This window comes from Mustela erminea, chromosome 12 (genome assembly GCF_009829155.1).
Source record: "Mustela erminea isolate mMusErm1 chromosome 12, mMusErm1.Pri, whole genome shotgun sequence".
In the NCBI taxonomy this organism is placed as follows: domain Eukaryota; kingdom Metazoa; phylum Chordata; class Mammalia; order Carnivora; family Mustelidae; genus Mustela; species Mustela erminea.
In genome coordinates, this window is record NC_045625.1 from 10,132,799 (window position 1) to 10,160,186 (window position 27,388).

Here is a 27,388-nt window from a genome sequence, read left to right on the forward strand (position 1 = left end):
AAAATAGTGGTTAAATTCATCTGCAGATCCAAGAAACATGATGAACTCAAGCATGATAAACACATTAGCAGAATCAAACTGCTGTAAGACAAAGAAGGAAAATCTTGAAAACAGCAAGAACAAAATGATGCATCACATACAAGGGAATAACAATAGGATTTACAGCTGACTTCTCATCAGAAGCAAGGAGGTCTGAAGGCAGTGGGATGTCATAGTTAACATGTGGAAAGAAAAAAGCCCAGTAACCAGGATTTCTTTATCTAGCAAAACTCTTCTTCAAAAATGAAAGCAAAATAAAGACATCCCACATAAAAAAGGCAGAGGATTTGTTGATAGCAGACCTGTCTTAAAATATTAAAGGAAGTCCTTAAGACTGAAAGGAAGTGACAACAGATGGTTACTCAAATCCCTAAGAAGAAATGAAGAACCTTGGAAATGGTAAGTATAGAGGTAAACACAACTGTATTTTTATCTTAACTATTTTAATAGGATTATCTTTATTCTTTTAATTTTTGAAATGACAAGATTGTCTAAAACAATAATGATAATATGGTATTATTGAGAGTCTAACACATATATGGTAATAAAAACAGAAAAGAGATAGGAGTGGCGCTGGGTGGCTCAGTCAGTTAAGCAGCTGCCTTCCGTCAGGTCATGATCCAGGGTTCTGGGATCAAGCCCCTTGTTGGGCTCCCTGCTCAGTGGGGAGCCTTCTCCCTCTCCCCCTGCAGTTCCCCCTTCCTGAGGTCTCTCACACTCTCTCTTTCTTTCTGTCAAATAAAATCTAACGAGAGAGAGAGAGATGGAATAGGAGATATATTGGAACAAGTTTCTGTATTTCCTGGAGTTAAGTTAGATTATGATAAGTAAAAGATGTATCTTGTGATGCCTAGAGCAAACAGAAAGAGTATAACAAAAAATAATTGCGATAAAGTCAACAGAGGGATTAAAATGGTATATATACCAGAAATATTTTGTACAGAAAAAGATAGTAATAGAGAAATAGAGGTTAGAGATTAAAGACAAAGACATGAAGCAAAAACAGCAAAATGGCATACATAAATGCAACCATGTCAATAATTGTATCAAATGTAAATGGACTAACTGCCTGTTCAAAAGGTGTAGGGAATGTCAACCTGCATAAAAAGGCAAGATGCAACTCTTTGTTGTCCGTAAGAGATATACTTCAGATTTAAAGACACAAATATGTTGAAAGTAAAAAGATCCTAAAAAATAGATCATACAAACAGTAACCATAGAAGAGCTGGAGTTGGGGCGCCTGGGTGGCTCAGTGGGTTAAGCCTCTGCCTTCAGCTCAGGTCATGATCTCAGGGTCCTGGGATCAAGCCCCGCATCGGGCTCTCTGCTCAGCAGGGAGCCTGATTCCTCCTCTCTCTCTGCCTGCATCTCTGCCTACTTGTAATCTCTGTCTGTCAAATAAATAAATAAAATCTTTATTAAAAAAAGCTGGAGTGACTGTATTAATAATAGATAAAATGTACTTTAAGAAATATTACTAGAGACGGACATTTCATAAGAATGAAAGGATCAAGATGAGGAAAATATAACAATTATAAAAATATACCTAACAACAGCACCAGAATATATAAAACAAAAATTGACAGGAATTAGGAGAAATAAAAAACTTAACAATAGTAGTTACAGATTTTAATGCCTCACTCTCAATAGTTGATAGAAGAACTAGATGGAAAATTAGCAAGGATATAGAAGACTTAACACTGGCAACCAGCTCATATTTATTGAATACTCTGTGCAGAATATACATTTTTTTCAAGGGCACATAGAACAGTCTCTAAGAATATTCTGGGTCATAAAATAAGTCTCAATTATTTTAAAAAGATGGAAATCTTAAAAGGTTTGTTTTATTACCACAACAGAACTAGAGATCCATAACAGAAAGAAATGGATATCTCCAAAATTTTGAAATTAAATAGCATACTTAAAAATAACCCACAGGTCAAAGAAGAGATCCAAAGGGAAATTTAAATATATTTAGGACTAAATGAAGATGAAAACATAGCATATATCATGGAATACAGCTAAAACAGTACTTAGAGGAAAATTTATAGTTTTTAAGTTTATACTAGGAAGGAAGAAAGGTCTCAAGCGTTAATCTAGGCTTCCATTTTAAGAAACTAGATAAAAGATGTTCTTGATCTTGGGGTGGTGGAATCTGTGGAGTCTGCTTAAGTTTCTCTATCCATTTCCTTCTGCTTCTCCCCCCTCTCTCAAATAAATATGTGGTTTTTTTTAAAGAAAATATTTATTTATTTGATAGACAGAGAGAGGGAACACGGGGGAGTCAAGTCGGAGAAGCAGGCTCCCTGCTGAGCAAGGAGCCCGATGTGGGGTTCAATCTCAGGACCCTGGTATCCTGACCTTAGCCAAAGGCAGATGCTTAATGACTGAGCCACCCAGGCGTCCCTCAAATAAATAAGTCTTAAACAAAACAAAACAAGATTAGATAAGAAACCAAACCCAAAGCAGGATAATCATTTTGGGATTTAAAAAAAATCTTTATTTTATTAACATGGCATGCTACAGAGGTCAGCAAACTGACATATGGACAGCTATTTTTGTAAATAAAATTGCTAAATAAAGATTAAAACTATGTTTTTACATAAATGATATAATCTCATATTTATAACAAATCAGAAACAAATAGAACTAATTGAGTTTAGCAAGGAGGTCACTCAAAAGAAATTAAAAGGATTGTAAGAGAAAACCATGAACAACTTTCTTTGAACAAATTGGGCAACTTACGTGGCGTGGTCAGATTCCTAGACACAAATGCTGAAGGCATGAATTATTAAAACCTGCTCAAGAGGAAATGGAATATATGAATAGACCTATAACAATTAAATAATTGAATCAGTAATTAAAAGTCTTACTGCAAAGAAAAGCCCAGGCCCAGTTTGTTTGTTTTTTTTCTCATTAACACAAGTATTTATTGATGCTGTTTATACAGTAAATTAGGTTGAATGTGAAGTTTTAGATAGCTTTAATTCACCATTTTTCTTGTGCACAAAGATATTCTGTCATTGACAAATGGGCATTTCTCTTTGGCATCCATTAGTTTTTTGCCCAGATATTGGCCTATCAAATATTAAAAAATTAGTTTCTATTAAACAAAACTAAATGTGATTCCATGGAGAGTTATTGTATGATTACCAAACACATCTGATGTTAAAATGTCATTGAAGTGCTGCTTGATCATCTCTGTCAGTTTGTGCTAATTAAGACAGAAAGGGCTGGGATTTATAAACCCCAAGAGTCTTATCTGAACAGTCTGCATAAAAAAGTTGTCTTTTTGCCTGGTGAAGGGGTATCCATGAAGCTGTGGACCTCTGATGGATTAACAATTAAATGTTTTCTGTGTTATAACAAAGAAGACAAATCAGTAATTAAAAATCTTACTGCAAAGAGAAGCCCAGGCCAAGTGGCTTCATTGGTGACTTCTGTCAAACATTTAGAGAAGCACGAAAACTAATCCTTCACAAACTCTTTCAGAAAGTAGAGGAGGAAAGACACTATCCAACTCATTCTGTGAGGACGCTATTACCCTGATAACAAAGCCAGACAAAGATACATTAAGAAAATTGCAGACCAGTATCTTTTATGAACAGAGACCCAATAATTTTTTTTAAATTTATTTATTTGATAGACAGAAATCACAAGTAGGCAGAGAGGCAGGCAGAGAGAGAGGGAGAGGCAGGCTCCCTGCTGAGCAGAGAGCCCGATGCGGGGCTCGATCACAGGACCCTGAGATCATGACCTGAGCTGAAGGCAGAGGCTTTAACCCACTGAGCCACCCAGGCGCCCCTCTTTTTTTTTTTTTTTTTTTTTTTTTTTAAAGATTTTATTTATTTTGTTTGACAGACAGAGATCACAAGTAGGCAGAGGCAGGCAGAGAGAGAGGAAGGGAAGCAGGCTCCCTGGATTGGGAAGCCTGATCCCAGAATCCTGAAGGCAGAGGCTTTAACCCACTGAGCCACCCAGGCGCCTCTAGTCACAGTAATCTTTAATAAAATATTAGCAAACCAAATTTAACAACACAGAAAAACAGATTATAGATCATGATCAATGGGGCGTTATCCCAGGCATGCAAGTTTGGATTAATATGTGTAAACCAATATACCATGTTCTCTTAAGAGGCTAGTTGGTGGGTGCGTGGGTGGCTCAGTCGTTAAGGGTCTGTCTTCGGCTCAGGTCGTGATCCCAGGGCCCTGGGATTGAGCCTGGCGTCGGGCTCCCTGCTCAGCGGGAAGCCTGCTTCTCCCTTTCCCACTCCTTCTGTTTGTGTTCGCTCTCTTTCTGTGTCTCTCTCTCAAATATGTAAATAAAATCTTAAGAAAGAAAAAGACCAGTTGGTAAATATTTTAGACTTTTGGACCATTACAATTTCTGTTTAAACTACTCAGCTCTGCTGTTGTACTGCAAAACAGTGATAGACTATATGTAAATAAGTGGCTATGCCTGTGTTTCGTTGCAACTTTACAAAAATAGCTAGTGCACAAGTCATAGTATGCTGTCTTGTAATAAATCATATTAAAAGGTTTTAAAAAACCCCACATGATCAGCTCAGTAGATACAGAAAAAACATTTGATGTAAATGATAAAATGTTGCAACAAACCAGGAAGAGTGGGCAATGTCTCACCTTGATAAAGGCATCTATGAAAATCCTAACACTAATGTAATGTTTAATGGTGAAATATGAATCCTCTTCTCCTAAGACTGGGAACAAAGTGGGTAAGAATGTCTCTTAAGTCTACTCTTAGCACTTCTTCACTGGAGTGTTCTACCTAGTGCAGTGGGGTGGGGGTGGGAAGGTATCTAAATTACCCCAGTAATTCACAAAAAAGAAACCAAAACAGATAGGAGTTTAAGCAAGGTCACAGGATACCAACTACACAAAAAAATTAAAAAATTTTTATATACTAGCAACAATCCAGAAATGAAAGTAAGAGAATTCCATTCATGATTGGCTTCATACTTAGGAATAAATTAAACAGAAGAATTAACAAGATTTACACTAAAAACTATAAAATATTGTTGAGAGAAGTTTAAAAAGACCTAAATAAATGGAGAGACGTTCTGTCTTCATGGATTATGAGTCCAAATGTTGTTAAAATGATAGTTATCCCCAATTTGATGTATGGATTCAATGTAATCTCTCTAAAAAGAAAAATCCCAGCTGACTTCTTTGAAGAAATTTAATCCTGTAATTTATGTGGAAATGCAAAGGACCTAAAGTAGAAGAGCCAATACAATTTTGAGAAAGCACAACATTGGAAGGACTTATTACATGGTTTTAAAAATCCACTATAATAATCAAGAGGGTGATAGATTGGTGTAAGGACAGGTACTAGAACTGGACTGAGAGTTCAGAAATATGTAGTTGATTTTTGACACAGGTGCCAAAACAGTTCAGTGGGGGAAAGAGTAATTTTTTCCAACAGATAATGCTGGGAAATTGGGTTTTTTGTTTTTGCATGCAAAAACAAAGACAAAAACCCACCCCAAAACTCAGTCTCTTAATTTATACTAGACACAAAAATTAATTGAAAGTGGATCAGAGGGGCGCCTGGGTGGCTCAGTGGGTTAAGCCGCTGCCTTCGGCTCAGGTCATGATCTCAGGGTCCTGGGATCGAGTCCCGCATCAGGCTCTCTGCTCAGCAGGGAGCCTGCTTCCTCCTCTCTCTCTCTCTCTGCCTGCCTCTCTGCCTACTTGTGATCTCTCTCTGTCAAATAAATAAAATCTTTAAAATTAAAAAAAAAAGAAAGAAAGTGGATCATACACCTCAGTCTGAAACTACAAAATGTCTGGAAGAGTATCTTTGTGACCTTGGGTTAGGCAATAACTTCCTAGACATGACATCAATGGCACAAGGTATAAAAGAAAAATTTGGTAAGTTGGCTTCATTAAAATGTAAAACTTTTGCATTTTAAAAGACATTATTTAAAAAAATGAAAAGCTATAGAAAGATTTGCTTATTTGATAAAGGAGTATCCAAAACATATAAAGAACTCTTACAACTCAGAAGACAGGCTAGTTAAAAAAAAATTTTTTTTTAAATAAAAATTATTTTTTGTCATGATTCCACTTACATGTGATAACTAGAATAGACAAATTCATAGAGACAGAGAGTAAAATAGGGGAAATGGTTGAAGAATAGGTTGTTTAGGGGAAGTGTGGAATGGACAGTTACTGTTTAATGGATAGAGAGCTTTTGTTTTTCTTTTTTAAAATTCTGAAAATAGGGGCACCTGGGTGGCTCAGTCGGTTAAACATCTGCCTTCGGGTCAGGTCAGGATCCCAGGGTCCTGGGATTGAGCCCTGCATCGGACTCCTGCTCAGCCTTTTTCTCCCTCAGCCTTATTCTCCCTCTCCCTTTGACTGCTGCTCCCCCTCCTTGTCCCCCCCCCCCAAATAAATAAATAAAATCTTAAAAATATAATAAAAATAAAACAAAATTCTGAAAATATTCTGGAAATGGATAGTGTTGGTTGCACAGTCTTCTGAATTTAATGCCACTGAATTGCACACTAAAAAAATGTTTAAAATGGTAGACTTTGTTGGTATGTATATTTTATCACAATTAAATGAAAGAAAAAACATGAGACAAAAGACTTGAACAGACATTTTGTCACATAAAATGGTGTTCAGCATCCCAAGTTATTAGGGAAATGCAAATTAAAATCACTGAATTTCTACTGTACAGCCTCTGAAGTGGCTGTAGTCAAAAAGACTATAAAAATGTATTGGTAAGGATGTATGGCAACTGGAAACCTTGTGCGTTGCCATAAGAATGTAAAATGGTATAGTCACTTCAGAAGTCAGTTTGGAAATTTAATAAAAAGTTGCAGATGGGGTGCCTGGGTGGCCCAGTTTCTTAAGTATCCGACTCTTGATTTTGGCTCAGGTCATGATCTCAGGCTGTGAGATTGAGCCCTACATTGTGCACCACAGTTGGTGTGGAGCCTGCTTAAGTTTCTATCTCCCTTTCACTTTGCCCCTCCCCAAATCCTTTTCTTAAAAACAAAACAAAAAGTTAAATAGAAACTTACCATATGATGCAACAGTTTCACTCCAAGGTATCTACCCAGGAGAAATGTAAATATATGTCTACACAAAGACTTGTATATGAATGTTTATAGCAGCATTATTTATAATGGCCAAAATCTGGAAGCAATCCAAATGTCCATCAGCTGGTAAAGGATAAACAAAATGTGAAATATCCATATAATGGAATGCTATTCAACAATAGTAAAAAATAATGAACTACTAACACATGCTACAGCATGAATAAATTTCAAAAACATTATAAATGAAGGAAGTCAAACTCAAAAGACTACATATTATATGATTCCTTTTATGTGAAATATCTAAAAAAGGCAAATTTAGGGGCGCCTGGGTGGTTCAGTTCGTTAAGGCCTCTGCCTTCGGCTCAGGTTGTGATCCCAGGGTCCTGGGATCGAGCCTGGCATTGGGTTCTCTGCTCGGCGGGGAGCCTGCTTCCCCCCACCTCTGCCTGCCTCTCTGCCTACTTGTGATCTCTGCCTGTTAAAAAAAAATAAATAAAATCTTTTAAAAAAATAAAAAAGGCAAATTTACAGAGACAGAATACAGATCAGTGGTTGGGTCTACAGGTAGGAGTGAAGATTGTAAATGGGCTCAAGAGGAGTTTTGGAGTGATGAAAATATTCTAAAATTGGATTGCAGCGATAATTGCACAGCTCTAAATGAGTAACTAAAAGTCATTGAGTTGTACATTTACAATGCCTAAATAAAGCTGTAAAACTAAAAAATTACCTAAGATTGGTTGGAGACTTTTGGATAAAACTTGTTTTATGGGTTTTTTTTGATAAAGTGGTTTTAAGTATGTCAGGTGACGTCCTATTAGTTTGTGATATCTCATATTACTCTTTCACTTGGAGGCCTAGACCCTCCCTGCTCCCAACGCCTTACCTTATGCCCTGCCTCACTAAAGTGTGTCGGAAAACTTTCTCTTTGTTGGGGAGAACTGACTCATCTGTTCGGTGTGTGGCTGTGATGGACTGTCTAGGCAGATGATACTTATTTAGAGAAAAATGCTTACTTTGAGCCCCAGGTTATAGATAGATTAGTCCCAGCTAGACATCTTGCAAATAGGTCCTGCGGGTTGACGAGTAGGTGAGAGTTTGAGAAATGAGGGTATATTGTCTGCTGAAAGAGAAGAGCCAATGGAGTGGTACCATCATGTACAAGGATGCTTTAGGCTGTATTGCTTCGACCTGTGCTTTTCACTGGTTTTTGTTTGTTTGTTTGGTTGGCTTTTTTGCTGAGGCCTCACAACAATCCTGTGAGATAGGAGAGGTATCCTTAGTCCCCATTTTACAGAGAAGGAAGGTTTACAGGGTGACTCCTTTGTCCAAGAGGATACAGCTTTGGCAGAGTTAGACTTAAATTCAGGTTTTCTGACTCCATATTCTAAATCACTTCTTTTATACTCTGTGTTTTGCCTCAGCTGTTTACTGGGAAGAGGAGCAGAAGGGGCATGTAATTTTGACTGATTGCATATGTTTTCAGTAGATTTAGTCTGAAGAAAAGGAGGGAAGTTAGACTAAAGTGTAAGTTCAGGAGTTCTATAGCAAGTATAGTAATCAAGGACAAACCTGATATCTGGTAGTTATTAAAATTATATACCTGGGTTAGAACTATAATTCGTGGCACAGATGGTTTGAAGCTATCCAGTGCTTGGTTCAAGGAGCAGACCACTTCCTAAGTTATAAATATAACTGTGCCAGAAATCAAAGAAAATTCATTTGACAGACATTTACTGAGCGTCTACTCCATGCCAGGTTCCTTGCCAAGGTACAGGATCACAAGGTCCAGTTGGATCCTGTTGAGAAAGAAACAGCCCGAGAGGACAGAAGTAGGCTGGAATTTTCCTTCATCGTTTTCATGCTCTGAGGCTGATGTGTCTGCCTTCCAAAGTGACCACATCCATATGGACCTGGAACCTGTCACTTTCTACGGTCCTTGTAGCTTTGCTTTCTACAGGTTCCCTTTCTTGATAAAAATAGTCCATCTTTTCTTCCTTTCCCACTGTGGATTCTTCAGTCTGCTTTTCAGCCAAACATAGGTAGATCTCTCATCTAAAAGAAATCTTTGCTTTAAAAAAAAAAAAGACATTTAGGGGCGCCTGGGTGGCTCAGTGGGTTGGGCCGCTGCCTTTGGCTCAGGTCATGATCTCAGGGTCCTGGGATCGAGTCCCGCATCGGGCTCTCTGCTCAGCAGGGAGCCTGCTTCCCCCTCTCTCTCTCTCTGCCTGCCTCTCCGTCTACTTGTGATTTCTCTCTGTCAAATAAATAAATAAAATCTTAAAAAAAAAAAAAGACATTTAAAAACAATTTTTCTAATTGTTGAAATAGTTGATGCTTATTGCTAAACACATGGAAGGCATAGATGAATTATAAATAATAAACGTAAAAATCACCTTTAATTCTACAACTTAAGATTTCAGTGGTTAACGTTTTTGCTTCCAGTCTGTTTGAATTTCCTGTCAGTGTCTGCTTGTGCGAGTATGCACATTTTAGTATTTTGTTGTGTCAAGCTCTGTGTGAAATAATTTACATGTATTCTTTTTTATCATGTTTTTAAGTTATGTGTATAGTACATCATTCATATTTGATGTAGTGTTCAGTGATTCATTGGTTATGTATAACACCCAGTGCACATCACAACACATGCCCTCCTTAATACCTATCGTCCTGTTACCTCCTTACCCCACTCTGTCCCCTCTGAAACCCTCAGTTTGTTTCCCCAGTTCTCTCCTCTGATTTCTCCCCCTTCAGGTTTCCCTCCCTTCCCCTATGGCCCTGCTATTGCTTATGTTCCACATATGAGTAAAACCATATGATAATTGCATATTCTTAGTTCAGAAGTAGCTTTGTGAAGCAAATACTATTATCATATCTCCTTTTTATAGAAGAAACAGATTTAAAGGTAAGTAACTTTTCTAGGTTTACATAGTTGATAAATCCTATAACTTGAATTTTTACCCTTACGTAGCTCAAGCTCTTCACCACTACCTTTCTGTTTTCTTCTGTGACTATCACTCCAAAATTGTTCTCTGTAAGACTGTCAGTCTGGGGGCTCAATCCCAGGACCCAGCGATCATGAGCCAAGCTGAAGGCAGATGCTCAACTAACTGAGCCACCCAGGCGCTCATGTAGCATTTAGTTTTATCCAAGAGAAATAGCATAGGATTTTGGTGGCTGAAATGAATTTTTTTTATTGGCATAGTAAAAAAAAAGATTATTGATTCTCTGTAAATAAATAGGTGGCATGCTTGTTCAGGTGTACATTTATCAAAGAATGTATTGGATATTCTTTTCTAATGTTTTCAGAAAATTTGGAAGTAATTGGTGGTTGAAAAATAATGCCTAGAATGTTTGGTATAATAGAATACAGATTCTAGGACCCTACATCTGGTCTAGGGTAGATCTCAGGAATCTGCATTTTTCAGAGCAACTAGTCTAGATGATTCTGATATATAACCAGATTGGGAAACACTGGCCCGAACCCTCTATTTTTCCTGAATTCTTGTCATTTTCTTCATTTTTCTCTTGACTTTGATTTCTCTTTTTCTTTCTTGTATCACTATACCTGCACTTCAACTTCCTTCCTGTCCCTGGGTTTGGAAGCTAACTTTATTTATTTTATTTTTTAAGATTTTATTTATTTATTTGTCAGAGAGAAAGCACAAGCAGGCAGAGTGGCAGGCAAAGGCAGAGAGAGAAGCAGGCAGAGAAGCAGGCTCCCTGCTGGACAAGGAGCCTGATGCAGGACTCAATCCCAGGATTCTGGGATCATGAACTGAGCTGAAGGCAGAGGCTTAACCCACTGAGCCACCCAGGTGCCCCTGAAGGCAGTGTCTCAATGGACTGAGCCACTCAGGCCTCCTGGAAGGTAACTTTAGATAAGATTCTTTTCGTACTGCTTTATTTAATTTGACTTTTGCTATGAGAGTCTGTTTTTCTCTATCTCAGATTTAAGTGTATGATTAAATTATTGGTGACCAAGGTTTGTTTTCCTGTCATTATCATGAAAGTGGCTCATCTAATCTTACGTTACAGAAGTCAGAGAATTGGTACTACATTTTACATTTTGTTTAGATGAATGATGTTCATTTCCCATTTCACTTAGGTTCTTTTCTTGTTTGAGAGACATGGTTTGCAAAGGTTAGAATGAATGAGCCTCAAAATTTTGGTCACAATAATAACCAGGGCCTTCATACTAAGGCATACTATATAGTCATTTGAAAGAACTAGTACAATATAGCAAGATTGTTGCAGAAGGCTGTCTATAGTAGTTGTCTAGTATAGTCAAGTGAAAAAGCAGATTATACAGCTGTAAATATAAAATGAGCTTATTTTTGCTTAAGCCACCTCTCAAAAGCCCCACAAAATTATAGATATGTATCCATTTGTATGTGCATGGATAAAGGTCTCTAAGGACATAAAATAAGTGTATAGTTTATGATATTTATTATTTTAATAATATCAGATAATATAGATAAGTTTTTTGATAATAACAAGTTATTAAACTTGCCATTTATCGTATATATCTTTAAAGATTTTATTTATTTATTTGACAGAGACAAAGCGAGAGAAAGGCAGCACAATCAGGGTGAGTGGGAGAGGGAGAATCAGGCTTCCTGCTGAGCAGAGAGCCCATGTGGGACTCCATCCCAGGACCCTGGGATTATGACCTGAGCTGAAGGCAGACGCTTAATGACTGAGCCACCCAGGCACCCCACTATTTATTATATTTATAGGTGATTTCCATTGAGGAAATGGAAGATGATGAAGAAAGGGATACTCAATTTTTACTTTATTTCAATATTTAAATTTTAAATAATGAGTATGTTTGGTTTTTTTAATTTTAAAAATTACAAAAGCATTGGTTTTTTAAATACGTGTCATGTCAAGATACACAGTTCTTCCTATAAAATATAATTTCTTGTTATGTTATGGACATTGGGGAGGGTATGTGCTATGGTGAGTGCTGTGAAGTGTGTAAACCTGGTGATTCACAGACCTGTACCCCTGGGGCTAATAAAACATTATATGTTAGTAAAAAATTGAAAAATATATTTCTTTAACTCTAGAACATTTTTACAGTTCTTTTTCTAAAAAGATTTTATTTATTTGACACAGAGAGAGAGAGAGAGAGAATCGCAAGTAGGCAGAGAGGCAGGCAGAGAGAGAGGGGGAAGCAGGCACCCCACAGAGCAGACAGCCCGATGCGGGGCTCGATCCCAGGATCCTGAGATCATGACCTGAGCCTAAGGCAGAGGCTTCACCCACAGAGTCACCCAGGCACCCCTAGAACATTTTTAAAAAATAAGAAAAAGTAAAGCACTAGGCATTTAGAGTACTTATTTCGTATTAGAAGCAAAGAGAGCAAGAGAGGCTTTAGCTGGTGTACTGGAGACAGCGGCAGCTTCCATCCAGCACGGTAGCTGATGCACTCAGGTGACTGCTTTTTTGCTTTCCTTAGGTTGTTTGGTCCGCAGTTTGCATTCATTGATCAGTGAGTTGATTCAGACTCAAACCCACCGACAGCAATGAATGTTGAGTGCAGCCATCAGCGTTTCCATTTGGTGGCGTTGCCTCGGCCCTCCTGAATTCCCGGCTCTTCTTTTCCACACTGGTTCTTTGAGGCCTAGGTCCGGTATCTCTCTTAGTAACCGATGATTGAGGGCCCACCTAATTATAGGTAACACTAGATACTAGAGCTGGGAGATTTCTTCAAGTTGAGAAACTGGTTCAGGGAATGGAAGGAGCTCGTGGAGAAGCTAACAGGTAGCTCTGTGACCATACACATAGATAGGTGCCTGCATACCTGATAGATACAAACAAGAGTCGAGGGTCCTGGCTCTTCCTCTCTGTTTTGGGCTGAGAAATATGAGCACTTTTCAAGGTAAATTAGCACAGGTTATGTTTTGGGTTAAATAATAATAGCAGTTTCCATATATTTTTTGCTGTGTGCTTGGAATGGTACAAAGCACGTTATATATTATCTCCTTGAATCTCAGAACTCCATGAGGTAAGTGTTCTTATTATCTACCATTTTATACATGAGAAAACAGAAACTCAGATACTTGCCTATGGTCACATAGCTAGTTAGGGAGTTGAACCAAGATTTTTCCCAGATATCTGACTCCGGACCTGACATTTTACTTAACAATTAACAAACTTTTAAGTAAGCATATGTGTGCCCAGAAGTAGTGAGGCAATAGTTGATTTCAAACATCTCATATTCTAACAGGGCTGTGAAAACTTAACCATATTAACTGTAGTTGGAGGTAGAATATGATAAGAGTTGTACAGGCATTAGACAGTTGTATGCTATGTTTGCTTATTAAATCCTTCTCTTGCTCCTAATTAAAGTTTTGAGGGGATGGGGGAGAAATGGGTGTAAAATAATCGGGTTTCACTCAAAACTGAAATACATGTTTTTAATGTCTCCTTGCTCCATCCTGTTTTTCACTAGAGTGACATATTTCTAGGAGACATTTTTAAGCACATTCAGTATTATAGTGGAGTTCTCCTTATCTTGTTGAAGTGAAACACTTGTTTGTCAGAAACAACACAAAGCAAGGAACAATGGGCAATAGAAATAGGGGGAGCTCTTACAAAGTTCACTGGACCACCTTTAGGGACAGGCAGCAGGACTGGTTCTGGTGATCTTATGTGACATGTGAAGGTACAGCCTGCTCCTTTGCTTCAGGAAATGTAGTGTTGTCTGTAAGGACCCCAAGGTACAGTCAACGGTCGGTGGTTTTTTCAAATCCCAAACTCACCGACAGCGTTGAATGTTCCTTGGAGTCCTCTGAAGGCTGGTTTCTGGCCCTGGCAGCCCTTCTTCAGCCTGTACCCATGTTCCAAGAGCCAATGAGCAGTGAAACCACTGCTGATAGAGGCTCTCATGTTCTTTTCCAGGTTTCAGGTTGAGAATATTTAGACTATGAAATCAGTTTGTGTATAGCAGAGAGCTCATGAACTTAATGGACTTGTGAGACTGCAGTTACTTATACAAGCAGACTCCAATGGGTGGTTGAGAAAATGGCTTTGAACAGTATTATTTTTTTAATTCTGAAAATGTCAAGTGCCTCATTTTAGAGTAGATTGATTATTAAAGGGCATGGGTAAGAAAGAAGTTAATATATATTATGGACTTTGTTATGTGCTGGAATTTGTATATTTTTATTTCATTAAACTCAAAACAACCCACTTGTACCTCATGAAAAAAACTGAGAGATTAAGTGATTTGCACAGTTACATAGCCAGGAGTCACTGTTGTAAGCCAGAACTTGAATACTGGACTTTATCAATGCTCAGCTCCCTGAGCATATCACCTCTTTTCCTGTCCACCACAAAACTTAACTCTTCTGTATCAGAAGTAGCATCTGCAGTGAGAACTATATCAAACTAGTAAACATTTTCTCCTTGTTTGCCTGTATAAATAGCAGGTGGGTCTGTAGGCAAAATTTTTCATAGAGGAAGATGAAAAAAATTTACCTTCACAATTGGTGATCTCTCTAGCTGAGATCCTAGATCAGTGAGTTGCCACAGAGGTTCAATGGTAGTCTACACATTATTTTCCATTTTGAAAAAACAGAAACAAAAAACCCCTATCACCTAAGAGAAAGCTTGCATTTCTCCTCTGTAAGATCACAGCAACTAAAATGTCAGGTGTCTTTTTGCTTTGGCATGAAGAGTATTGGGACATTATAGACATACTGGTTATTTTTCATTGACTCCTGAATATCCTTGATTAAAAAGCTAGAAAATGAAATAATTCTATGGGTAGGGATAGAGGGTTTCAGAATGTAGGGTTTTATTACTGGAGAGATGGAGGAGTGCTCAGAAGCAAGGCTTAGAGAACTGCTGGCTGAATTAAGGTTAATCTTTAATCAGGGATTGGGTTTAAATAGTAAAGGTTGACTCTTCTCAAATTCATTTTTAAAGGAGCCAAATGGTACACATTAAAAAAAAATCACTGAGAATTTGATTTGAATGTAAACTGTTGAACATCTACATCAATTTAATTATTTCACCCTCTGTCAAAACACTCCATTTAGCCAGCTTTGTTGAGTTCTCAGTGTTATGACAGTGAATGGTATACAACGACAACAAAAAAATCAAGCAACTGTTACTGTGTAGTCGTTTAAAAACTCTTTAATGTGTTTAAACAGTCTTCCCTTGGTCTCATAGTAGAAAGAGATGTGAATGCCTTAAACCGTTTGGACAGATGTTCAGACTTTAAAAGAATACTGACTTCTGCTGCTCCAAGCCATGAGATATTTTACAAAATACCATTGCTTAAATTCATGGCATTCTAATAAGAATGCTTTTTATAGATTTGAAAAACTAGAGCAGAGTGAAAGGTAGGTTTCCAGAATGGCATAGGGGTATTTCCCATTGTGTTGGAAATAATTAATTTTCATGGCAGGGAAGGCTACCATCATCCTCACGCCTTTAAGTTTTTATCATCAGGCAAGTTAGAAGGACACACTGGTATTTTTAATGAGTTTGCTAAGGGGTTTATATATTTAACGCCAGGATAAAGTCTAAGGTTAAAAACATTAGGGTTAAATTAAACAAGAATTGTAGAAACTACAAATTTAATAAGTTGGTTTATTTCATTCTTGATTTAGGTTGGTTTTGAGTTTGTCAAAATTTACCATGCCATCCTTTACTGTTTCACTTACCTCTTTTCCTTTTCCAAAGGTACTACGAAATATTGAAACCCACATTGCTCCAACTTGGACATGTAATTGTTTTCATAGTCTTCTTGAGACCTCTTGATATACTTGAAAGAAACAAGAATCATAAACTTAATAAATCAATATATTTGAGAGATTAGTAGCATAGAAGAGAAGAGGAGTCACTATCTCAGGTGGCTTCTGTCCAGACACTTCCCAAGCATTATGCAGGGAGCATATATTTGGGGTATTTGGGGGTAATGCTACTAACCTTGAGGACAGATTCTTATGTTATAAAGATGACAACAGCGTGGCATCATGAACCCATATTTCTTTTAGCCAGACTGCTAGTGTTCTGCTTTATCCTTTTGCTAATTCGTCAGTGAAATCCTAGGATCCTTTCTCTTACATATAATCCTTGCCATTATGGAGCACAGTGTCTGCCCAGGGATCTAGACATAGACACAGTAGATGACAAAGAGAATGACTGCTATGCTGGTGGGAAGGTACAAATCATGTTAAGGGAGAGTAGAGAAAAGGGTTAATTCTGCCCAAAAGTCCCAGGAAAGATATATCTGAGGGTCACATCTGACTTGGGACTCAAACGTATAGTTGAATTTTTCTAGACAGAGAAGGAAAGATACTCCAGTAGAGGGAAAGCTCTGCATAGAAAGTCCTAGAGAAGGGAAAGTTCAGGTAATGATGAGTGATGACATTAACCTCTCAGCATCCGTTAACTCATCTTTAAGATGGGGGACAAATAGCACTTGCCCTTTGCACAAAGCTGTGAAAATTAAATGAGGTTGTGCATGTCAAAGTAGCATGTTAATATAATTTCTAGATTTCTTTTTTTCATTGCTCTTGGTTCATATGTGCTAAAATAGAGTATATGAAATACCTTATCATGATAGACTTTTCCAAATTGGATTCTTATTTGTTCTCTTTTTTTTCCATTTGAGTGGCCATAGTTTAAATTTTTCATATATTAAGTGTTCAGAGAAGTAATATTGTAACAATAAAGAATACAGATTTGGAGCTAGAATTTTGACTTTGCAACTTACTAGCTATGTGACCTTGTGCAAGAGAAAAAAACTTCTGTTTTTCTGTTTCCTTACCTATAAAATGGAGATAACGATAGTGTCTACCTCATAGAACTATTGTGAGGGATGTGTGGGTGGCTCAGTTGGTTAAGCATCTGCCTTTGGCTCAGGTCATGATCCCAGGGTCATGGGATCAGGTTCAACAATGGGCTCCTTGCTCAGCAAGAAGTCTGCATCTCCCTCTGCCTGCTGCTCCTCCTGCTTGTGCTCTCTCTTCCTCTCTGACAAATAAATAAATAAATCTTTTTTAAAAAACCTGTTGTGAGAACTAAATGTCAAGTGTGTAAAACAGCACAACACGTGTTAAAATTTATATGAATTTCTATATGTTTCAAAAAGATTTAAATTCTTAAAATCATTTATAATGTACTTATGTATTATGAAATTAAATTGCATATCTTACCCATATTCTGGTTTTGGTTCATTTACACTAACGTAAAACCCTTATTTTATAGTTAAAGTAACTTCCAAATAACTATTACATTGCATATGTATGTATGTATATGTGTGTTTCAAAGGCTTTTTGAAATTAATTCTCTACCACTTTCTTTGTGACCTTAGGAAAAGTTTTTATCTCTTGAACTTCAAAATCCTCAGTCTGTTAAAATAAGAATAATAGTATAGTAGTACCTCCCTCATACTGCTTGTGAGGATTAACAATTAGATAATATAATTAGAAACTTTGTAGAAGGCTATAGATTCTCTCCCTAATCTGCACATAAACACAAAATTTTGAAAACAGTTTCAGTTATGGAATTTAAGAGCGCATCCATAGCCTCCCTCTGAATGTTAGGTTCAGACATTCCAAACAGAGCTGTAGACCAAGATTTCACCATCTCATCTTGTCACTGGTGTAATGTTGCTGCTGTTGCAGCCTGTCACCATTATCTAGTCACATTGTTCCCTATGCTGTAATCTGTGCAATACAACCAGACAGTGGGGCACCTGGGTGGCTCAGCGGGTTAAAGCCTCTGCCTTCGGCTCAGGTCATGATCCCAGGGTCCTGGGATCAAGCCCCGCATCAGGCTCTTTGCTCAGCAGGGAGCCTGCCTCCCCTTCTCTCTGTGCCTGCCTCTCTGCCTACTTGTGATTTCTGTCTGTCAAATAAGTAAATAAAATCTTAAAAAAAAAAAAAAAAAAAACCAGACAGTGGTAACTGGACAGTGATGATCCCTGGAAAAAGTAGTTACTAGGCTTCATCAACAACCTTTAATTAGTAAATCTGCACTTATACAGAAGAAGTTGCCAGATGAGAAGTTACACAAATATTTGAATGAATTTAACTGACTTTGCAACAGTTTCTCTCCCACTTCCACAGCAACCATTTGGTTTGGAGCGGATCCCAGCACTATGAGTACTAATTCTGCCCTTAAGTAAGGGTCAGAGAATGTGTTGTTTCAAGACAGTGCTTACAAAGCCTGCTAGATCCAGAGTGTTTACTTGAGTATTAGGGAAGGGGGGAAAAGAGTATGCTGAAGATTGTAGTTGTATATGGAATTATGGGACATTCTTATATTTAGCCTGCTGAGGTTTTACCAGACAATTGAGAAGTAGAAAGAGAAATTTAAACTTTGTAGCTTGGAACATTTTACTTCTTGACATGGCAACTTTATATCAGGTTATTTCAGATATTTTATGAATTGGGAAGACCAGGGGGTGGGCAGGCCAACTCACTGAAATGGCAAATTGACCTAGTGCCAAAAGACGGTATTTCTTTTCAAATGGGACATTTCTTTTCAAAACCTATCCAAATATTCTAAGGGCCACCAGGATTTTCCATCTCCTAGTTACAGTGGCTTAATGTGTTTAAGATATTACTACTTCAGATTATTTTACAAACCCATAAGAAGCAATACTTCACTTTTCCATAGTAAATTAATTCACAGGGTATCTATAATCAATGAACAATTCTTCTAAATAACTCTATACTAAGGACTGTTGTTCAGCTGACCTGAATGAGTAAGTACATTAAGTGAGTTGGAAATATATAGTCATAAAAGAAATAGGGATCAAAATCATGCGGTAGTTAATATTAATGGGTATTAAGGAATGAGGTAGAAAGAACCTTGGATTTTATTGCAGTATGTGAAAAGTGTTGGCAGAGATTTTAAAAGTCCATGAGAGCCAACCAGCATGTGTTTTTGCAATAAACAGTTAGTGAAATAAGCAAAAACAGTGATCAAAAGACTCAAATCTTTCCTTTTGTACAGTGATGAAACCCTGACGATCTAACAATAACATAAGAATATGTATTTCTTCCTCTGACCTATTTTAGTTTACTGGGTTAAATGTAATCATATGATACTTTATATGCTTTAAAAACTTGATGTCTGTTATGAAGTTTATTTTTGTCTCCTGTAGATTATAATGTTGTGTTAAGACATTGTAAGTTATAGGTAACTAGACATTCATCCTATAAGTAACTTACTATTTAAAACATTTAGGGGAAATGCTTTTTATTATTTTTGCATTATGTATGTGGGCTCCACTCAAGTCTTGAACTCAGAATCCTAGGATCAAGACCTGAGCTGATATCAAGAGTCAGATACTTAACCAACTGAGCCACTCAGGTGCCCCTAGATAAATTTTTTTTTTTTTTTTAAGATTCTATTTATTTATTTGACAGGGAGAGAGAGAACACCCGCACACAAACAGGGGGGGTAGCAGCAGAGGCAGAGGGAGAAGCATGTTCCTGCTAAGCAAGGAGCCTGATGCTGAACCCTGGGATCATGACCTGAGCTGAAGGCAGAGGCCTAACTGCCTGGTCTACCCCAGGCACCCTGAGGAAATGGATTTACAAGGGAAATGAAGAACTGAAGTCAGATAGTGGGTCAGAATTAAAATTCTTGACTGTGCCTGTGCATGTGCACGTCTGTTTACTTATATGACACTACCTCTCCATTGTGAAAAAGCATGTTTTTTGCAGAAGTTTCCTAATGTCCTGTTGGCCATCTGAAAAGTACTTCAAGTCTATCTGTCTGGCGGGTCAAACATCTTAGCCTTAGGGATACACCCAGAACTAGTGCAAATGGACCATTGACTTGAATTTAGCATCCTGACCTGAAGTATTTGACTAAGTAAGAGATGCTGAGTGATGTTGGCATAAAAACTGTCCATGGTATGAAATGAGGAATAGCTGTAAGTGATCAAAAGTCTGTGAAGGCCCTTTAGGCTCTGACATTTATCAGCTGCTGCTACACTTTAACACTTTACTCTAATCAAAGGTGACTACCACTGGATGGAAGAGGCTTGCAGAACCTCTGGCTGCTCTCAGGGGAGGAATTTATTTTAATTGCCAGTGAGAAGGTAGGAATGATTTCAGTAAAGATCAAGAACCTCCAAATCCACTTCAGCTTGGGCTCCTGGCCAAGTGTCCATCCTCTGGAGGGAGTTGGTGTCAGCTGCTGTCTTGTGACTTGAGGTATTTCAAAAAAGCCAAAGGCATTACAGAAGCCTTTCCTGAGTTGGCAGGCAGGAATGGCTCCAGGAATCAAGGCCTGACACATGTCATCAGCCTGGAAAAAGTGGAGTTTGGACACTAATGATGGCTCTTGTCAAGGCTCAGTGTGATAAAGCCAGGAGGACTCAGCTTGGGGGTTTGTTTGCATAGAAGAGGAGTTATAGCTTAGAGAACACCTGCCAAGAGTTTTCACTGCCCCAGCTGTATGTCAGTGACAAATACTTCACCCTTGACTCCTGTCACTTCTTTTTAATGGGTAATGGTAGAGATGCTGGATGGGTAAGGAAGAGAGGCAGCCTGGTTATATCTATCACATTTCCCTGTTTGCTTGTTTTCTTGCCATTCTCTGTGTAGAACTAAGTTTGTCTGGCCATACTCCAGGCTAGTGTTTTGTTCTGTCTCTATGTGATGGTATTGGGCCAGAGTTTTGGGTCCTTTATTTCCATAAATGCCACTGCTGATGACCACACAAGTGTTTTGATGGGCAGTTAGGAGAAAGCTTTTTTGCTGATATATCTTTGTTAGAAGTGTTGTTTTCAAATCCCAGCTTTGCCATGTAGTAGCTATGTGATTTTTGGCAAGTGGTTTAACCTCTGTTTCTCACCTGCAAAATGGAGGTAAGTAAATAACTGTACCTATACTACTGGGTTGTTGTGAGACCTGAATGAAATTAGAAGTATAAAAATGCATGACCCATAATGTTCAAATTTCAGTTATTGTTAATATTGTAATTTTTTTTTTTTTTAATTTTTTAAAAGACTTTATTTATTTATTTATTTAACAGAGAGAAAGAGAGAGAATATAAGCAGGGGTAATGGGAATGCGAGAGGCAGGCTTCCCACTGAGCAGGGAGTCTGATGTGGGGCTCTATCCCAGAACCCTGGGATCATGACCTGAGCAGAAGCCAGACCGAGCCATCCAGGTGGCCATAAATCACGTAACTGAACAAAAACTTCTTTATAGAAACTATCAAATAAATATCTACACACAAGATGGTTTTTAAAATGAAATGCTATTTGTATTCATAAAGATATATACACTAATCAAAAGCTATATAACATTAATAGCAAATCCAAGTACAAATGAAGATAATCCTCCAAATTCCATGTTTCATCGAGCATCAAAAACCACCAATCTTTTAGTCCTTTTCTTGTACATTATTCTGTATCCACATTCTCTGCATCTGATTGGATCCCTGGATTTTATTTCATTTTCTGTGTGACATTCTCCGCAGATATATATCATTGGCTGCTGCTTTGGAGGTTGGACGTCCTTCTGCGTGTCCATTGATAACCCGTCTAAATACAACCCACCAACTCCCTAACCACGCAGCCCGAAGAAACTCCGTACTCTAAAACTTCCGGCGGATTGTCAATATTGTAATTTTTTGGTCTAACTTCTTGCCTACTGGGAAGAATGCAATGAGGGTTTTCTAAACCATTATCTTAGTGAATATAGGAATCATGGTGTAGAATAAATGTAAAATTGAAATCAGGAGATCCAGATGCATGTCTTGACTATGCTGTATGTAACTTCAATTTCCAGATTTTTTCATAAAAAAAATTAAACCAACTAAAACAAAATCAGGATCTCTGAGATCTCTTGTCATGCACAAAAAATTGACATTCATAAAGATGATTGAGGTTCCCAAGAGCTTTTGCTTATGTGGGTTATATCTATCACCTTTCACTGTATGAGAAATTAAAGTTGATGGGTGCCTGGGCGACTCAGTGGGTTAATAAGCCTTTGCCTTCAGCTCAGGTCATGATCCCAGGGTCCTGGGATCGAGGCCCGCATCTGGCTCTCTGCTCAGCAGGGAGCCTGCTTCCCCCTCTCTCTCTGCCTGCTTCTTTGCCTACTTGTGATCTCTCTCTGTCAAATAAATGAATAAAATCTTAAAAAAAAAAGTAAAGTTGAGAAATTTAAAAATGTTTATTAATTCATTTAAAATAGAAATGATTAACTTACTGCATAGCAACATAAGTAACATTTTAAAGTAAGAGTAACTATAAAAATATCTCTAGATTCCCCCCACCCCCCAAAAAAACAAACAAATCTTAGTGAGAAGAGTGACATTATTTTGTATTTTTGTAGGTCTCTTCAATGTCTGGCTTTGTGAAAGACAACTGAATTTTCAGGGTGCCTGGGTGGCTCAGTCGGTTAAGCATCTACCTTTGGCTCAGGTCGTGATCCCAGGGTCCTGGGATCAAGCCCTGCATTGGGCTCCCTGCTTAGCTGGGAACCTGCTTCTTATTCTCCTTCTGCCCGCCACTCCCCTTGCTTGTGCCCTATTCCTCTCTTTGTCAAATAAATAAATAAAATCTTTAAAAAAAAAAAAAAGGCAACTGAATTTTCATAGCTGTGTATATCTTCATCTACATTCTGTCTGTTTCAATATGTTTTGGCTGAAGAATATGAAGAAAATATGGCCTCTATACTCAGATATATATGGAAATGGATTTTAATCGTTTGGATAATTGTGTATTTTCTTCTTTCATGTGTATCAGATCTCAGTAGTTGGTAGTCTCTCTCTCTCTCTCTCTCTCTTTTTTTTTTTTAAGATTTATTTATTTATTTGACAGAGACCACAAGTAGGCAGAGAGGCAGGCAGAGAGAGAGGAGGGGAAGCAGGCTCCCCACGAGCAGAGAGCCCGACTTGGGGCTCGTCCTGGGATCATGACCTGAGTTGAAGGCAGAGGCTTTAACCCACTGAACCACCCAGGTGCCCCAATAGTTGGTAGTCTCTTAAAGGTTAGTTGCACTATGGAATCTGAAACCATATCAATGAACTTTTCATTCTCTATTTCATTAAAAATCCCCTAGTCTGTCTTACAGTTTACATGGGTCTTTGACCCATGAATGATTTTGAAACAGCATGCTTTGGTTATTTGGAAAATACTGGTTTAACAAGTTATATAGAATTTCTAAATATGGACATATTTCATCATATAAAATCCAGTAAATCAGTTTTCTTAATATTACCACTATTTTCCTGGGAAGCTGTGAGGCATACAGTAGCAGATACAAATTTTCCAAAATTCCAGTTTTTATTTAAAGTCTTAAATTTTATCATTGGCAACAAATACTGCCAGTTGTTTTCCTTGAAATGACATGCCCACTTTGTTCATTTTCAAGATAATAACTGTCAAACATCCACATCTGAATAACCATAATTTCTGTTGTTCTTTCAAGTAAAATGATAGCCCATGAAAAAATAAGCTAGTTTACCTTACAACTCAAACAATAGCTTAAAGTGCATTTCCTTGAGACAGTCAGTGTAGAGAAGTGCTTTAAGTGTGTTTTCCATTTTGTCACACAAAATATTAAAAAGTTGCATAGTCAGGCATTGAGATTTAAAATCAGTAAATCTTACTGCTTCGTCAAGGACATTCTTTCTTTTCTCCTTTTTACATTTACCATGAGCATTTCTTAAAATTTAATTTAATTTTTTTCAGTGTTCTAGAATTCATTATTAACAATTATTCCAAATCCTCATACATTCATTTACAATTTGAAATAAGGAACACAGTCTTTTTTCCTTGTTATATAGACTGAAGTAATTAGTAATACTGTTACCGTTCATACATAAATTAGATCTTTTCATTGGATCTTTAAGAAAAGTATATAGGTGGGGGGTACCTGGGAGGCTCAGTTGGTTACGGTCATGATCCTGGGGATCAAGTCCTGTATTCTGCTCCCTGCTCAGTGGAGAGCCTGCTTCTCCCTTTGCCTACTGCTCTGCCTGCTTCTGTTTTCTCTCTCTCTGTCAAATAAAGAAATACATACATCTTAAAAAAAAAAAAAAAAAGGAATAGTTGGTATTTTCTGGAAAGAATGCTAAGCATTTACTAAAAATAAAAATGGAAAAAAAATGAAAATGGAAATGAAATCCATCAAGCAACCACTCCATGAAAACGATTTCATTGGATGGAATTTGTCAAGGATATTCTTAAGTTAAAATGGCTTTTTTCCCGCCCCCGCAGTGTGTGGTGGTGGTAAATACAATGACTGCCAATACGTTTTGGTGGCATTGCTTTGATTAGTGCTAAAGCTAAGCAATTTAACCCAACACTGGCTTTGCACCATCCTTGTAAATGTCAATATAGTAAAAAAAGGCAAATCATGCCTTATAATCAGTACAAAAATAGTTTTGGCCATGCAAACTCTCTGAAAAGGTTTTGAGATCTGTAGATCATACTCTGAGAACCATTGATACGGAGTCCAAATGTTAAAAAACTTTAGATGGGGGCACCTGGATGGCTCATTCAGTTAAGTGTCCAACTCTTGATTTCAGCTCAGGACATGATCTCACGATTATGAGATTGAGCCGTGAGCTGGACTCTGTGCTGGGCATGAAACCTGCTTAAGATTCTCTTTTTCCCTCTCTCCCTTGCTTTTCCACACGCCCTCCCCCGCCCCGCCATATCTGTCTCTTCCCTCTCTAATAAAAATAAAACTCTATGCAAATGGTTGAAACTTCTCTAATTCCTTCAGCATTAAGACTCATAGGGCTGCAGTGGGTTATAGGAAAGACAACCCCTGGGGTATTGTTTTGGCATCCTCTTGGCATTTAGCATAGTATGAAGGGGCTTGCCTATAGTGGAACCTCAGTGAAGATTGATCAGTCAATGCAGATTGCCTAAATATTGTACTTATCAACTTTTTTCTTCTATACCTTATGAACTCAATTTTCTTTGTTCTCATATATACCGTGTATTTTCCGAGTCTTGCTGAATCCTCTGTTAACTGATTGTTCAATATTGTTACTACATATTTTTTTTTCTCCTTGTGGATGTATAAGAAGTAAATCACATGGCATTTGCTCTTTTATGATCTTGGGAATATAAAAGCAGTTAAACAACATACCACACAGCGTCCAGATGCAGAGGCACAAGTAGCCTGGCATAAGATTCAGCATTTAGTAGACATTTGTAATAATGACCACCTCCTGAGCATCCTTTCAGGGTCAGGCATTGTGATTTGTATATATATAAACACATGTATGTATGTATAAATATATATATTTAATATAAGTATAAATCATATATGTAAGTATATAAGTGTATATATTCAAGATATATAAGTAGATAAAATATATAGATATATTTGTATACAGATATGTATTTATGCAGATAGTTTATATAAATTTATTTACATAAATATAGAAATCATTCACATTTAATTTTCTCAACAGTCCTGCCAGCTATTTGGTATTATATTCACTTCGTTGATGAGGAATGAGACTCTAATAGGACATAGATTTGCTCAAGGTCCCAGAGCCTTTGTCTGTCTGGTGCCAAACTTTTCAGTAAATGCCTAAGTTCTTAGAGGGGTAAAAACAATATGGGTGGGATGGGGTAGAATTAATTATTTTCCCAATCCCATATTCTTCTTAACACTTCCCCAAATTTCTCCCCAACTCTTCTTTCCTCCTTGGTTCTATAGCATGTCTCATGGTGTACCTTATTTTAGATTTGTAGAATTGTGTGCAAGGCTTATCTTTTCTACTCTGATATAAACTCAGTGAAAACAAACCCATTTTATTTAGATATACATTATATCAGGCACTTGATAAATGTTTATATTAAACTGTAAGTGCATGTCCTTTGCTTTGTTCATTGTTTATGTAAATAGTGTATAAATGAAGTCATTTGAATATGTTGATTTTAAATAAATACAGTATTTCCTTTTGAGATGTGAATAATAACCCTATAATCTATCTGTTCTAGAAACTGCATTTTGTATCTATTGGGGAGGTGTCAAATGTCTTATTTTCAACACCTAAGTTAGAAAATCAATGAAAAATGTGAACATTTTTGTTGATATTATTAGTGTTAAGTTGTACCCTCTTTGACTCCTTTGAGATGGCTCTACAATAAGAGAATGGGGGGCAGTTGAGTTGATACATTTATTTTTTAGATCAAAGCATATGGAAGAAAGTTGTAAAAGTCTAGCTCAGTCCTCCTTTTAACAGTTTGCAGCTTATAAATCAATTTGGAGATCAAAGCATCTTCTGTAAGATGTCCGTCACAATAAAGTCAGTAACTGGCAGGTGATTATTACTGTCTTCAAAATAAACAATGATCAGAAGCAGCCAGTTATGATAATTGCTTTATTTTTGTATAGTCTCTGTAAAAAGATTATTTGAAGAGTAACTTCTGTAAAAGGGACTAACCATAAATGCTTAGCTGGCATCTTGAGTGGAAACTTGAGATTTGGGTAGAGGAGGGAGAGTGGGGATCATTTCTTAGTAAGCCACGTGCATTTTTCTTCCTGATATGCCCCCAGCGTATCTTTTGTTTCTAGGAAGTTCTTAGGACTGGAGCTCTTTCCTTTGGGGCCTCCTTACCACCTTCTCAAAGTTTTGTTTCTGTTAAGGTGTCTTAACTAGGTTATGTGAAAGCAAACTCATGAAAGGAATTTACCCCAAGGTTCATTTCTTAACTCTTTCAGAGATACTTGGTTCACAAATGCCTTTGTGAAAGTTTTGGCTATTAGAATATTTGTGCTGCTCCAGGATATGGAGGTTGAGGAGAGGGCATTTCTGTTAAATCACAGCTTAGTCCATGTAGGTCTGAGTTCTGCTTTCTCAGAACTGCTGAGGCGGTGAGAAAAGTAACACCCTTTCTTTGTGTTATCTTTTTTTTTTTAGGATTTTTATTTATTTATTTGGCAGAGAGAGACACAATGAAAGAGGGAACAGAAGCAGAGGGAGTGGGAGAGGGAGAAGCAGGCTTCCAGCTGAGCAGGAAGCCTGATGCAGGGCTCGATCCCAGGACGCTGGGATCATGACCTGAGCTGAAGGCAGACGCTTAACGACTGAGCCACCCAGGCGCCCTTCTTTGTGTTATCTTAATTAATGCTCCCAACAGCCCTTCTGATAAGGTAGTGGTTATTGCATTTGTCACTATACCCAGATACTCTTTTCCACTCCACTGTTTTCCATGTACAAAAATAATTTAGTCATATGTTGTCCAGTCACATGAACATATTAATTGAACAGTGGTACATAGTGTTGAATATATCAGATCAAGTAGGTTGTGTTGTT

General features: G+C 37.6%; 2 protein-coding genes across 3 annotated transcripts in view; one reads left to right on the top strand and one right to left on the bottom strand.

The window, feature by feature from the left end:
- Window positions 1-27,388, top strand: part of NR6A1 (nuclear receptor subfamily 6 group A member 1) — a 228,704-nt gene that overhangs the window by 56,680 nt on the left and 144,636 nt on the right. The window lies entirely within an intron of this gene.
- Window positions 21,334-21,706, bottom strand: LOC116570080 (DNA-directed RNA polymerases I, II, and III subunit RPABC4). Its single transcript, XM_032306655.1, has one exon. It carries the CDS (start codon window positions 21,625-21,627, stop codon window positions 21,451-21,453), a length of 177 nt encoding a protein of 58 aa, XP_032162546.1. The 5' UTR covers window positions 21,628-21,706; the 3' UTR covers window positions 21,334-21,450.